Below are 12,984 nucleotides of genomic sequence, written 5' to 3'. Positions count from 1 at the left end.
ATTATTTTAAGTCTGAACTGATTTCTTTGTTTTTAGCGTGATGCTTTCTCAAGTGACAGTTTAAACCCTTGCTGAAGTTTTTATACTTTGTGTTAATTGAAAGATAAACTCAGTTTTAACTTGACTTTAGACCGTTTTAAAAACTTAAAGCACATCATTGTACAGCAGTGGTTTGTGCAAAGCTCAATAAAAAGTCAGGGGCTAATAATACTGACACAGATAACTTTTGTTTTTTTCTGAAATAATTCTGTTGTTATTTTTATTTTGTTTAAATAAACAAGCACATGGAGCATTTTTTTTAATAACCAGGGCCTTAATAGTTCATTCTTAAAATCACAAGATTCATTTATGACCAATCAAAACGCCTGATGTTACACAACAGCGAGTGACGCAGAGACACTGACTGTGGGAAGGATAAAAAGGGATATGAAAGGAGAAATACTGCTCAGCACAAAACAGCATTTCAGCAGTTTTCTGAGCAGACTTCATGTCAGAAATAAAACGTACCATCTATTCATTATTCACACATCAAGCCACTCCTGCTGTTGTTACTGGCTACTTTTGCCATTTAGACCACCTGGGAGGTGCCTGCACACCTTTTGCTTTACTGTCACTCTTTTACAAGATAAATGCAACCACACGAACACTTAGACCCATATGAGACACACGACCAGCCTGTTTTTTCCTGTACACGGCCCTCAGCAGGAAATGAAGCCGCTGTTATCAGTGCCGTTAAGGAGAAGCTGTGACTTGCGGTCTCAGCCTATTCCCTATTCTGCTGTCTAATCTCAGGGGAATCTAAAGTCACTGAACCACAAACCACATCACAGTCTGCTGACTGCAGCACTCAAAAGCTGCTGTTTAAAGGTCGGAGTTAGAAACGTACGCCACTGCTGCTTCTCAACGCCAACCGTGATCAGAGGTCCAAATATGACGAGCTAATTATGGTCGACAAACACAAAGCCGTTGTTGCGGCGTACTTACCTACTGATGCATAATAAACTATCAGCACACTCATAGTTTTAAATCGGGCACTAGCCAATTGTTTCTTTATACAGCAGCTGTCTTTAAAAACAGGTAACCGTGAATATGAGATGATGGAGATGGTTTTTATGTATATGACATATAGTCTGATTTTATACCCATAAATCCATCTACATTTATTACAAGACTTAACTGATGTATCCTATTAAAGATATACTGGCAAGCTAGGTTAACCCTCCTGTTACTGCACCTTTACCAGGGTACAGGTGGAGTACAGCTGGAGTTTGTCCTGTGGTGCTGCGCTGCTCTTGTTCTGTTCATGCAAAAAAAGAAAGAAAAAAAAACCACCCAAAACTTCCAACAAACACCCTGCATGCAACAAAGCCTGTTCACCCGCGGTTGGTCAACAGAAACTGGACAGTTTAGTACAGTTTTCCTAACAGCTGGATCTCGACAGGAACAACAATGCGAGATCTGCAATGTGGATGTTGGTTATTGCTGACACGCCGCGTACTAATTTTACCTTGACAGTGCTGATGAGCTGGCCGTCGATGTACAGCGTGGCCATGCTATTCTTCAGCATGCCTTTGCTCATGACCAGCACCAGGTGGTGCCACTGGCCCTCGGCGATCAGCTCGCCACAGCGGAATCGAGCGCAGCAGGGAAGGATCTCGTAGAAGGAGGCTTCTTCGCTAGAATCATCCGCTGCTTGATGGGGGAAGGCAGAGAGAAGCAGGGGGCAACATCAATGAGCCAGAGAGCTCCAGCAGAAGTGAGTACATTAGCTCAGGGTTAAAGCCCCAGAGAGGAAGCCTGTTTGGTCGTAACAGAAAGTGCACATTTCTCCCACTTGCTCTCTGTAACACTGGAAAGGTCATATTTATCAAATATAATCTCTAAACAAAACTGTATCAGCATTTTAAACTCAAATATCTAACAGAAAGTTTTAATTTCTTCTCTTGGAATATATCCTGTATGAAAGTGCATCATCCCAAAAACAAAAAAGTAATGGCTTTTGGCATACAAGCTTGAGATTTCACAGATTTGAGATAATAATTTTCTCCTGATGGTTCACCAAAAAGAATCTTGAAGCATGGACAAAGTATAGAGGTCTAGAGGATGGTTGTGCAGCGGAGGACTATTAATTCTTGTGGTTATGCTGCAAACCGGAGCTTAAGTCTAGTGCTGCCACTTACAGTATGTCTGCAGCAGCTCCTCCTTGGTGGAGACGGTGAGCGAGCGGTCTTTGGCTGACAGCACCACAGCCAGGCACACATAATGCTGCTCCGAGGAGTTGGCCCGACGGACGATGGTCAGCAGCCGCACCGGGTGGGCCTGAGGGGATGTGCTGAACCTCTCCACGCAGAACCAAGTGGAGTAACTCAGGCCTGATGGGGGAGGAAACAGGCGCTCGCCTGGGTAAGGAAGGGGGGAGTGAGAAAAGATAGAGGTTTATTTGTTTTTATTCATATATATATGTATATATATATATTTTAAAAATTCACAATTATTTTTATCTCAATGCTTTACATATTAAATCCATCCATCCATAATAGATGGGTCTACATTGTGGGGCAAACAGTCAACATCTCCAGTTCTTCAGGAAGGTGTTCCCAGCCACTGGAGACACGTAGCCTCTGAAGTGTATCCTGAGTCTTCCCCTGGGCTTCCTCGCCACGTGACCTGCTCAACAGGTGAGCTGACTGAAATATCTCCACTCGTCCTGCTATGAGCCCACTTGTCAATGTAGATTGACCAGAGTGTGAAAGCAACACAGTGAATTGACTGTGTTGCTTTCAGCTCTTCTCTTTTTCTCATGCATCATAACACATTTACTCGGGGCCATGATACCTACATCTATGTAAACATCGCTAGTGGCTCAACGGACTGTTTTAAGAAAGACGTAAAGCTTCGGGGACCAAAACTGAGCTTTCATCAGTTTGTGATCAAAGACATTTTCGTCACTTTACATATTTTTTGGACAGATTGTTTGTTCTCGTCTCGCCAGTCCAGAAAACTAGAAACTGAGCTATTGTAGGCTTGATTTTTCTGTCCTTTCATCTTTTATTATTTCTGATCTTAAATGTTGTGTTTTCTTGCATTTATTAATGCGACATACTGCAAACAGCTAACCTATTTGACTCATCTTATCACACCTATGAAAAAATGCTCTTATTTTTCTTCTGAGTCATTCTCCATATTTTCCTGGTGCAGATTTGCATTCTGCAAACGTTTGTTTTGCATCGGTGCTTTATCTGTGCCAAATACACCACATTAAATTATGCCATGTTTATGTATGATCATCCAGAGCTGCAGAACAGCACACCGAGGGTGTAGGAAAGATTTCAATTCAGCCTCCGGGTGTAGATCGAGGTGTACAGTAGCTCGCATTACCATTAAAATGAGCTAAAACTCTGACGTAAGCTGCCAAAACATGAAGGCAGTACTCTGTCGTGCAGATTGGTTAGAAAAGATCTCAGAGCAGAGTCTGTGGCTCGGGATGAGGTTGTCACTCAAATGGTTATCAGACTTGACCAAATAATGGGGCTGTCTGTGGACTCCATCACAAACTGTAGAAAACTGGTTTGAGGGATTACATCGAATTCTTATGCATATCAATTTACACTTGTTGTTGTGAGCAGAATGACGATATTTTGATGAATGAGCCTCTCTCTGGATGATGTCATTCACAGATACGGGTCAGACCGAAGAGGATGAGGAAAGAGAAGGAAGGAAACGGAGAGGAGACGGGATAGAGATAAATGAGGAGATGGAAGGGAAAGTGACAAAGAATGGATAGAATCAGGGCAGGGAAAAGGAGGAAGAATGAAGGAGACTGAGATAAGCAGTGAAAGGGACAGAGAAAAGGAAAATGTGAATGACAGGAAGAAATGAGGGAGGAACGAGTGAGGTCTATAAATAGAGTTGGGTGACTAGCAGGAGAAGACGAGAGCAGAGCAGTGTGGGGTGGATGAGCACAGAAGGAGCGGCATGAATAGGTAAACAGATGGAGGAACGATAGTCATGTATGAGTGGATGGAGAGGAGGGTGGACTGGGAGGAAGAGGAGAAAGGAGAGTCTAGCTGTGCTTCATGAATACTAAATGAGGCTACACACTAAAAATTCAAGCGTAACATCGCAGACAGTTTATATGATAAAATCTATTCTGTAAAATATCAATATTGTTTATGAGGTTTTTCATAACAAACACATTTTATTTTTAACACACTAAAACTAACGGCTCAAGGACAGGTGAGGTCTGAAGCTCGAGATATGCAGACATGTGTTTTTCTTTTTGCATAAAAAACGAAAAATGATGAAAACAGAAGAAAAAAGATCAAAAGCAAAAGAAATCCAAAGAGGTTTTGCAAAAACACACAGCTGCTTTAAAGAAAAGGAAGGAGAGTGAGAATAAAGATGATGGCAAAATGGAGAAAACAACAACGAGGCCGACGGAACATAAACAGAAAAAACGAGACGAAGCGGCAGACGCGGTGATCCGAGTGGGATGTGTGTCGTTAAAAATTAAACACCAAGCAAAAAAGGGAAATGCACAAAGAGTTTTTGTGTACCTGTGGGCTAAAAATGAAATTAGGTGGGATGAAACACAGGAATCTATTCTTACTCATCAATTGAAAACGCTTGTTTTAAGGGGCGGCTGTGGCTCAGGAGGTGTAGCAGGTCATTTACTAATCTACTAATCGGGAGGCTGGTGGTTCAATCCCAGTGTGCATGCCAAAGAACCAGTCAATTTACTATTTCTGAAACAACAGAAATGAACAAGCCAACAGGATAAAGGACAAAAACGTATCATAAATGAACTTAGAGTCATTTTCAAGAAGTGAAATCCAACGAGCAGCACTCGAATGCTCTGCTTTACACAGTTTCCTGTTGCTTCTTTTCACGAGAGAGGACTGAACGAAGAGTGGAGCTGACGCACTGACACACCATGACTGATCTACTTTGATGTGACATGTTCTCACAAAGACACAGATGAAGGTTTGTGGATATGATTACAGCTAAAGACCGCTGACTCTTCTGCTAAATTCTCACTTCCTCCCCACATTGGATGCACCGTATTTCCTCTAATAAAAACTGGCAGTTAATTAAAAGCCGGGAAAGCAACAAAGGCCTTCATGCCACAAACAAAGGCCATCCATAGTTTAACTGTTTACACATTAACCTAACAAGCGAACGATCCCCGACTCCATCCCACGAGAAGACGCAAATCCCTTAGGGGTTGCATCAGGACACCTCTGTCAAATCAAACATGCAGAGTTGCCCGCTGTGGTGACCCCGGGTGAATAAGGGAGCAGCTGAAAGGAGCTCTACAGAGTGACCCAAAAAATCCACAAAGGTGCATAAAGTGGTTACACAATAATGGATTGGATTTATATAGCGCTTTTCAAGGCACCCAAAGCGCTTTACAATTCCACTATTCATTCACTCTCACATTCACAGCGAGGCTGCCACATCGCGCCATCGGCCGCCACATCACGCCATCGGCCCCTCTGGCCAACACCAGTAGGCGGTAGGGTAAAGTGTCTTGCCCAAGGACACAACGACCAGGACAGAGAGCCCGGGGATCGAACCGGCGACCTTCCGGTTACAGATACGCTTCCCAACCCCCTGAGCCACGGTCGCCCCAATGTGTCAGCCAGTTTTATAAAATAGACTCGACATTATAATAAAGCAGTTCTTCTGTCTCATTGATCCAGTCTCTGTTTTGCTGTGTCCAATGCAAAGCTGTAAATGTGAAACCACTGCACCAAGTGTTGAGTTTGTATTAACAACACAAAGCAGCAACCTTAACGGAGGCGATCAAAAGGAGGCTTTGCCCTCATTTAATTGAAGAATTATGACAGAAGACCTGCGTATAATAAAGCTTTGTTACCTTCTGATGTGATAAAAACATTTCAGCATCAAAGAACCATTCACTGTTTAAATGCAGTTTATTGCATGTCAGTTTTAAAAAGTCTTTATTATTTTTACTTGTCACTGCAGGAAAGCACCGGTGGAGTTAATGGTGCCAAAGTTTAATGCAGAACAGACAAAAACTGCAGTTCCCCTTGGTGTGATGTGAATCCATCCCACAGACTTCCATGTTAAAAAGCCAGTTTAACAGCATGAAAGCATGTTTACAGCCTGCCACAGAAACATTTGGGGTCTCGATGGATAGTTTCTCCCTTCATAGCAACCGTAACTTGGATACCGTCAAACCTCCAAGTTTTAACACTTCTGAAAGGCTGTTTCCTAATCCTGTCAGTCAGGTGACCTTTGCTTTGTTTGTGGCAATGATCATTTTCTGCTTACGTGCAGCAAAGACAAACAGTCAGCACATTAAGCATGTGACTTTTCTGCTTTTCACCATTTTTAGAAAAGCAAATCCATTACTACTCTGTCCTTTGGTTATTGTAAGGGCTAGAATTAGTTATGTCACTGACCTTTATGTTGCAGCTTCAAAGTGTAGCTCGGTGGGCCGCTGTGCCTGGTTAACCTATAAAATCAGCCTCCACGTTCATGCTAGCAGATACCCCGAGGCCCAACCAGTCGGTGACCTTTGTGCTACAGTAAATGGAATCTGACCCAGCACAATGATCTATTTTTACCTGTGCCCATCCCGCTCAGCACTGCTCCGTCGCTGACACCTGAAGCATTGGTGTTGTTGGTGGGGGCGTTGTGAGGCGCCAGGCTGGGCAGGAACAGGCACCTGCACGGGACAAGAAGAGGACAGATTAACGGCTGCTATCTGGGGAAACGGCCGTGACAGACACAAGACACGTCAACAGCTTGCACGCGCATTTGTTGCGCGAGAGATTTACTGCGCGTTTGCTGAATGTCCGCTCCAGTCTGGCTCCATCGCTTAGGTAAACTGTTAGGAAAAATTCCTCCCAACTTCCAGAAAACAGTATGGTAATTCACACGCTTCAAAACACAAGCTTCATGTTATAATATGGAAATTTTGAGCTGCCTAATACTCGCGGATTAATTATGTATGAGAAGGAGATAGAGGTGGGATGAAAGCGCACATTCAGAATCATTTTTCAAAAGAAATCTGCTCAAAGTCAGCTGCAGCCCCCCTGCACTCGCTAAGGTTGGTGCTGATAGTGATGATAATGATGATAATATTCCAATTAATTGTCAAAAAACAGGGTGATGCCTGCACAGTGAGACCACATACACAACTCCTCAGTAAGCTCGAGTCTGATGTCTGTATGCACTGTCGTCCACTTTCTCAAGGACTTCTCCTGCAGACAAAGGCTGGCAATCATTCGACAGAATTACAAAGATTTTTCTTTGTGAGTTGGCGTTGCGTTCTGCTGACTCACTGCCCCTCGGTGAAGGTGCCATTTTCTCCTCTCTAATCATCCTGAACCAGTACTGAAGACACTGGTGCTCTGGGAAATGAACAGGAGGATTTGGGTTTTTTCCCTCTTCAGGGGAGACAAAGAAGTCCTTAGAGTGTGTCAAGGCCAATTCATCCAGAAACCTGACAGATTTGAACTGAGCTGCACTGGAGGACACTGCAAAAAGCCCAATTAAAATAACTGTAAATTTGTGGAAACCCAGTTAAAATAGCTGGGAAGCCAAATTCAAACTGCAAATTTGTAGTTATTTACCACACTTTTACTATTTTGCTACAGATTTACAGTTCTTTCACTGTAAAGTAAAATAACTGTAAATCTTCTGTACAATAATGAACAACAGAATAACTGTATTTATAAAACTCAATTTCTCTTACAGATTTGCAGGTATTCCAGTTTTACAGTTATTTGACTGCAAAGTAAAAACTGTTATTTTGTTGCAAATTTACTTTTTTTTTTAGTGGAAACTACAAAACTGCAGCAGAAATATAGAACTGTATAGATGCAAATACGTGAGCAGTTTCATCTTCGTGGGGAATAGATCGTAAACCAAAGATGCCATTGTTACATCACCCATCTGAGCTTATTAATGCGACCTTAATAAGGTCGCATTAATAAGCTCAGTGAGGGAGAAACTGAGAAACGGTGAGCACTACTGTCAGCTACAAACACCAAACTAAACCCTGATTTCTTGTCCTTTTTTGTTTTAATGGGAACTATTCACACACAAAAAACTAAATGTTGTATTCAATAAGACTTTAAACTAATGATCAACACCATAAACTCATCAGGAAAGTGTTCACCAAGGAAATGAGGGCTGTTTTCTCGACTTCTTTTTCTGCAGCAAGAAGAATTGCTCTCTGCTGCCCATTTAATTAAATCCAACTTTAGGGCACTTCTGCATTGTGTAAACTTTTTAGATGTAGGATACATCCATCTTTGGGACGTGTATGTGTTTTTCTAATATAAAAGCAGTTCAAACCACCTCACTGCAATCCCAAAGTTTTAAAATTAAAACCGAGAGCAAAGCTTGACTGATTTATTTCTGTACTTCTGTCTTTAAAAGAAAGATGACTTACCGCAACTCAGAGGAAATGAACATCGATTTTAACAGCTGTTTTTATGCTGATAAGCACAAACCAATCCATGCACTCAAACGGTGCATGGATTGGTCACCAGGTATTTACGTATTCTTCTTCTTTAATATAAGTTCATTGTTTTTCAGTGGCAGCAGTAACGTGTAATGGGATAAAGTACAGACTGGCTCAAACTGGATACGGACGTATGAGTTTCTGGAAACCCAAAACAGTTGTCTCATTTTTCATGAGATTTATTAATGATAATGGGTAAAACTGGACTACACAAGCAATGTGAGCATCTCCTTTTATCTTGACATAACTGTAACAGTCACACATAAAACCTTCATTTTTATTTGTTCGCCACAAATTCTGCATTTTAATAGCCACAGTCACGGAGCCCACAATGACCTGGTTTTTTTTCCACCTCCTCATCTTCTTTTTCCACCTGGACAGGAAGGTCAGAGGTCAGGGGTAGCTAAAGAACACCCTCCCAGAGGCTGGCAGGGATTCAATAAATTTTTATCAAGGACACTTCTCAAGGACAGTCACTGTGCTGGGCCCCAGTTTAACAGACAGCCTGTCAAACTAACAAGTACACCGCCCTGCTGCCTCAGAGTAACTACATGTAGCTGTCTCTTTCATCACCCCAGGTTAGGTTATTAAAAAGACAAAGAAGGAAAAAAAAGCACTGCAGGGATTTCACCGGCACGTTATGCTAATTTATCTTCTTCCAGCGAATGTTTTCTCTTTAATTCTTTAAAAAAATGAAATAAAAAATGTTTCCTCCACCCTTAACCGTCAAGACTGAATCTTCCTGGCCTCATGTGGGTGAGTGTGCATCCATGTGTCCGGCTCTGTGTAAAACTGTTGTGTGTTATAGAGAGTGCGTCTGTGTATGAGAGTCCTAATAGCAGCAGAGGCATCAATATTTCATGTTGACAGATGGGAGAGAAAGGAGGGGCCATCTCTCTCTGGATGTATGAGTGTGCGTCGTGTGTCTCCTCTTCTGGTTAGCAGAAAGTGGGCCACTGCCTCGTTGCCTGTGTGCTGCTGCTGCGCTGCTGCGTTTTCAGGAGAAACTCCATGTTTTATTCTGAGCTGGCTGCTGTGATGAGTCGCACAGGTTCCTCTGAGTAAAGGAAACAGCAAAGCTAAGAAAGTGCGATCGCTCGGAGGGGGAGGGATTTTTCAAAAGCAGTAGATAAAAAGCAACTGAATCACACGCTCGATTCCTGACAATCTCAGGAAGTTTTGACACTACAAGAGGCTTCTTGGAGTTGGTGCACACTTTTTAAAGAGCTTAAAACATGTTTTTAAAACTAAAGAGTTTTTAGAGCATTTCTGAGAGCTAAACAAAGACTAGACTGGATTCCTCCTGTCGTGTAAAGACGGGTTCATTAGTTAAACTAATCATTTTAAATTTGCTGTAAGTGTGGATGTGAGAGTGTCGGTTGTCTGTCCATAGTATAACTCACATTTCATCCTATATCATCTGGGACAGACTTCAGTTAAGTAAGGCAGCACAGACTTCTCGCTTTAATGCAGACTGACTGTGGTCACGTGCAGTCACCCTTCAAAAAGGACCAATCTGAGCCAAGAAAAGCCTGTGAAATACAAGCTCATCTGTGCCACAACTGAATACTTTCACATGTTCTGAGATAGGAATTTGTCTTAAATAAAGATGGTTAAAAACATATAGTCAGGGGGCCAGAAACAGGCTGCTGAATGGTTTTGCAAAATTGTAGAAAATATATTAACAGTATAATGTTTTATACAATTAATAACTTATTCATACTTCTGGTGTGGTGATGCTGGCACTGCTACAGATAGCTAGAGTGGAAAGATGAATTTTCAGATCCTGTTTGACACACTTACACAAATGTTTGATCTGGAGACTGGTGCTGTCTTATTGTGTGTAGTACTGACATCACTGCGGTCCTCAGTGTACATGCTGGTGTAAAAACAGGTGGTTAAATCGCATGGCAACCAAGGGCCTGAAAAAGTGCTGGATGTCAGTTTGTTGCTTCCACTTGCTGTTTGTTACAGGCTGAGTCACTGACACGGGATGTTTTGTGCAAATTTAGATATTTGGTCTGCTAAGCTTGCATTTTTTCGTCAGGGTAAAGAGAATCTCACTGCAGTTTTTTTAAAATCAAGTCTAGTCTTACAAAAGACTGAAGGACCCTGGGTGTGGAAATGCAAACTGAATGAATATACACGTTTCCCCAGCCTCGGCCATCTAATAATTCGGTGCAGTTGGCTCACAGTAACCAACCTTTAGCTACACTGACAGAAAACCTCTACTATGATCTTCTGCAAGATGCACTTATGAATATTCATGAAGAATGTAACACATCACAACTGCGTCTCAGCTCAACATGTCCGCAAAAGCATGGGGGCGAAGTGTTGAGGTCACAGCCCACACACCGTCTTCTGACCCCCGCGCTGACTGTGGTGCTAACACACAACACAAACAGGGGGGTGCAGCGGGCGGCGGCAGCCGCGGCACAAAGAGCAGCCGAGGGCTCCGTGTGACATAAAAGGCGGAAAATAAGCCTATTTGTATGCACAGCTCCACAACTGGAGGCGAATAACAGGCTCCTGCTGAGACAGTAGCAGGTACTGCTAAGAGACACTCACACACAACCTGTTTAGGGCGGGGGAAAATTACGTTACATCCTCAGGCGTGTTTCACCGGTGAGGAAAATTGATCCGCAAAGAGATTTAGGGCGAAAATGGTTTACAAAAGAATGGGCACCATCTGTTACTCCACCCGTAAGGACAGGAAAAGTTACAGGAAGTGTTTATGCTTTATATACATCGTATATCTTATAAGAGTATCCAATCACGGGAGTGCACGTTAGATTTTTCTGATGAAAAATAACTGTAAGAATCAAGTCTGCCACTCTTATATGGATATAAAACATTTACAAGTTATACTTCTTTATATACAGATTTGTTTCCATAAAGGCATCAGTATTTTCCAAAATGTACGCCAAAGGCTGTCCCGCTCCTTAAGTCTGAAAGAGATTGTCACATTAATATAATTTTTAATTTAATAAGGACTGAAATGTAGAAATGTAATGAACAGAATAGCTGTTGCTTCTGTGTTGCAGGGCACATGTTTACAGGAGCATGTTTTGGTTTCATAGCTGCATTAATGTCAAGTTGATATATACTTTGCAAGCAGCTGTCACAAATATATCAATTCTGTCTCCTGATATCCAAGATAAGCCAAGTTTGGTCAGGCTGAAGGTCAGGTTAGAATCCCCCAGAACTTAATCATGAGACATCCTGTGTGGCAACGTCAGAAATCCAGTGTGTTAAAGACACATGTTAGCATTTTTGAACTGGGCCTCAGAAATGAAAGGTCACAAAGAACCGGGTAACAAAGGTCTCATCTGAATAATGTTACATTGTTGCAAATATCATAATCAAAAATATAACCATTACTGCATACGACTGGAAAACCAAATGCACTTACGGTCTGTTAACCATAACCTACCCAAAGCCCTCCAGCGAGCTGTCAAACTCCACGAATGCAGGTGTAACAGCTGATCCGTGCAGGCGAATGTCATGGGGGGTTGTCATCGACACCAGGCACTTGACTCGGGTGAGGGGTACGGTGCTGCCCTCAGCGGAGCGCACGAGGCTGCGGCTGATGCGATACTGGCCATTGTCCTCCGCCGGCGTGGTGAAGACGCTGTCGGGGCCGAAGCCCTCCATGGAAGTGGTCATGCTGTCTGTGAGATTAAGAAGGCGTGGTTAGAGTCAAGACATGCAAGATGCACGATTCAGGACTGAAAGGTGGCTCCTGTTTGGTTAGCTATTCAAATCAATAACATTTTCTTTATATGGCATCAAATGACAAGAACCGTCGCCTCAGGACGCTTATTAGTCTTACTTTACTTTTTAATTCATGACATTCAAAAGCAGAAAGATGTAATTGTGAAACGTGCAAAATTTTCTAGTTCTGTTTCAGTTCCTTCACTTTGTACAACACATACAGTATCACGCAGCTGTTTGTCTTGCTGAAGACACCTCTATTTAAAGCAGATGACCTGTGATGACATATGTGGACCCTGCCTGTGAATAGACACTCCTGTCATTTTGGTATGAGTCACAAACCGAAGCAAGTCTGTCCACAGGGGTGAAGTTTCTCTGTGAGACCAGCATGAGGAATGCCCCGTCTACCTGGAGACTGTCCACGGTATGAGAGGGTTGACTTAACCCAAAGCTTTGTAGGTAGAGCTGTGAAAGGCTGCTGTTGCTTGGCATTTCTCTTTCCTCTCAGAGTCTAAGGACGCAGATTCATGCGAGTCCAAAGGCAAGAAGTATTCAGCCGATGACCCAACAAACAGCTGAGTAAACACATGGAGTATGTTGATGGGTTAAGTCAAGCTTGAGCCATAACCATGTGAGGCACGAGCCAACTTGCAGCCTGAGCTGCATGCTCACCGGGACGACGATGACATGCAGGACCGGACATTCATGATAGTTGGTAGATAGCGTGTGAACCAGCCTGTCACCGCTGCTGCTGTGCGGGCCGGCAAAGA

The 12,984-nt window shown here is 42.7% G+C and overlaps 1 protein-coding gene across 6 annotated transcripts in view; it reads right to left on the bottom strand.

Moving 5' to 3' along the window:
* Positions 1 to 12,984, bottom strand: part of wdfy3 (WD repeat and FYVE domain containing 3) — a 117,825-nt gene that overhangs the window by 39,912 nt on the left and 64,929 nt on the right. For 5 of the 6 annotated variants that reach the window (XM_013910218.1, XM_013910219.1, XM_013910215.1 and 2 more), the window contains 4 exons: positions 11,934 to 12,171; positions 6,594 to 6,694; positions 2,181 to 2,399; positions 1,508 to 1,692 (listed from right to left, as the gene is read on the bottom strand). In XM_013910218.1, coding sequence (XP_013765672.1) covers positions 1,508 to 1,692; positions 2,181 to 2,399; positions 6,594 to 6,694; positions 11,934 to 12,171 — 743 coding nt within the window. The remainder of the gene's footprint in view (positions 1 to 1,507; positions 1,693 to 2,180; positions 2,400 to 6,593; positions 6,695 to 11,933; positions 12,172 to 12,984) is intronic. The other variant, XM_013910216.1, reaches the window with a different exon arrangement.

This window comes from Pundamilia nyererei, unplaced genomic scaffold (assembly GCF_000239375.1).
Source record: "Pundamilia nyererei isolate P.nyererei 1_Seehausen unplaced genomic scaffold, PunNye1.0 scaffold00038, whole genome shotgun sequence".
Classification (NCBI taxonomy): domain Eukaryota; kingdom Metazoa; phylum Chordata; class Actinopteri; order Cichliformes; family Cichlidae; genus Pundamilia; species Pundamilia nyererei.
This window is presented reverse-complemented; position numbering and strand designations above follow the sequence as displayed.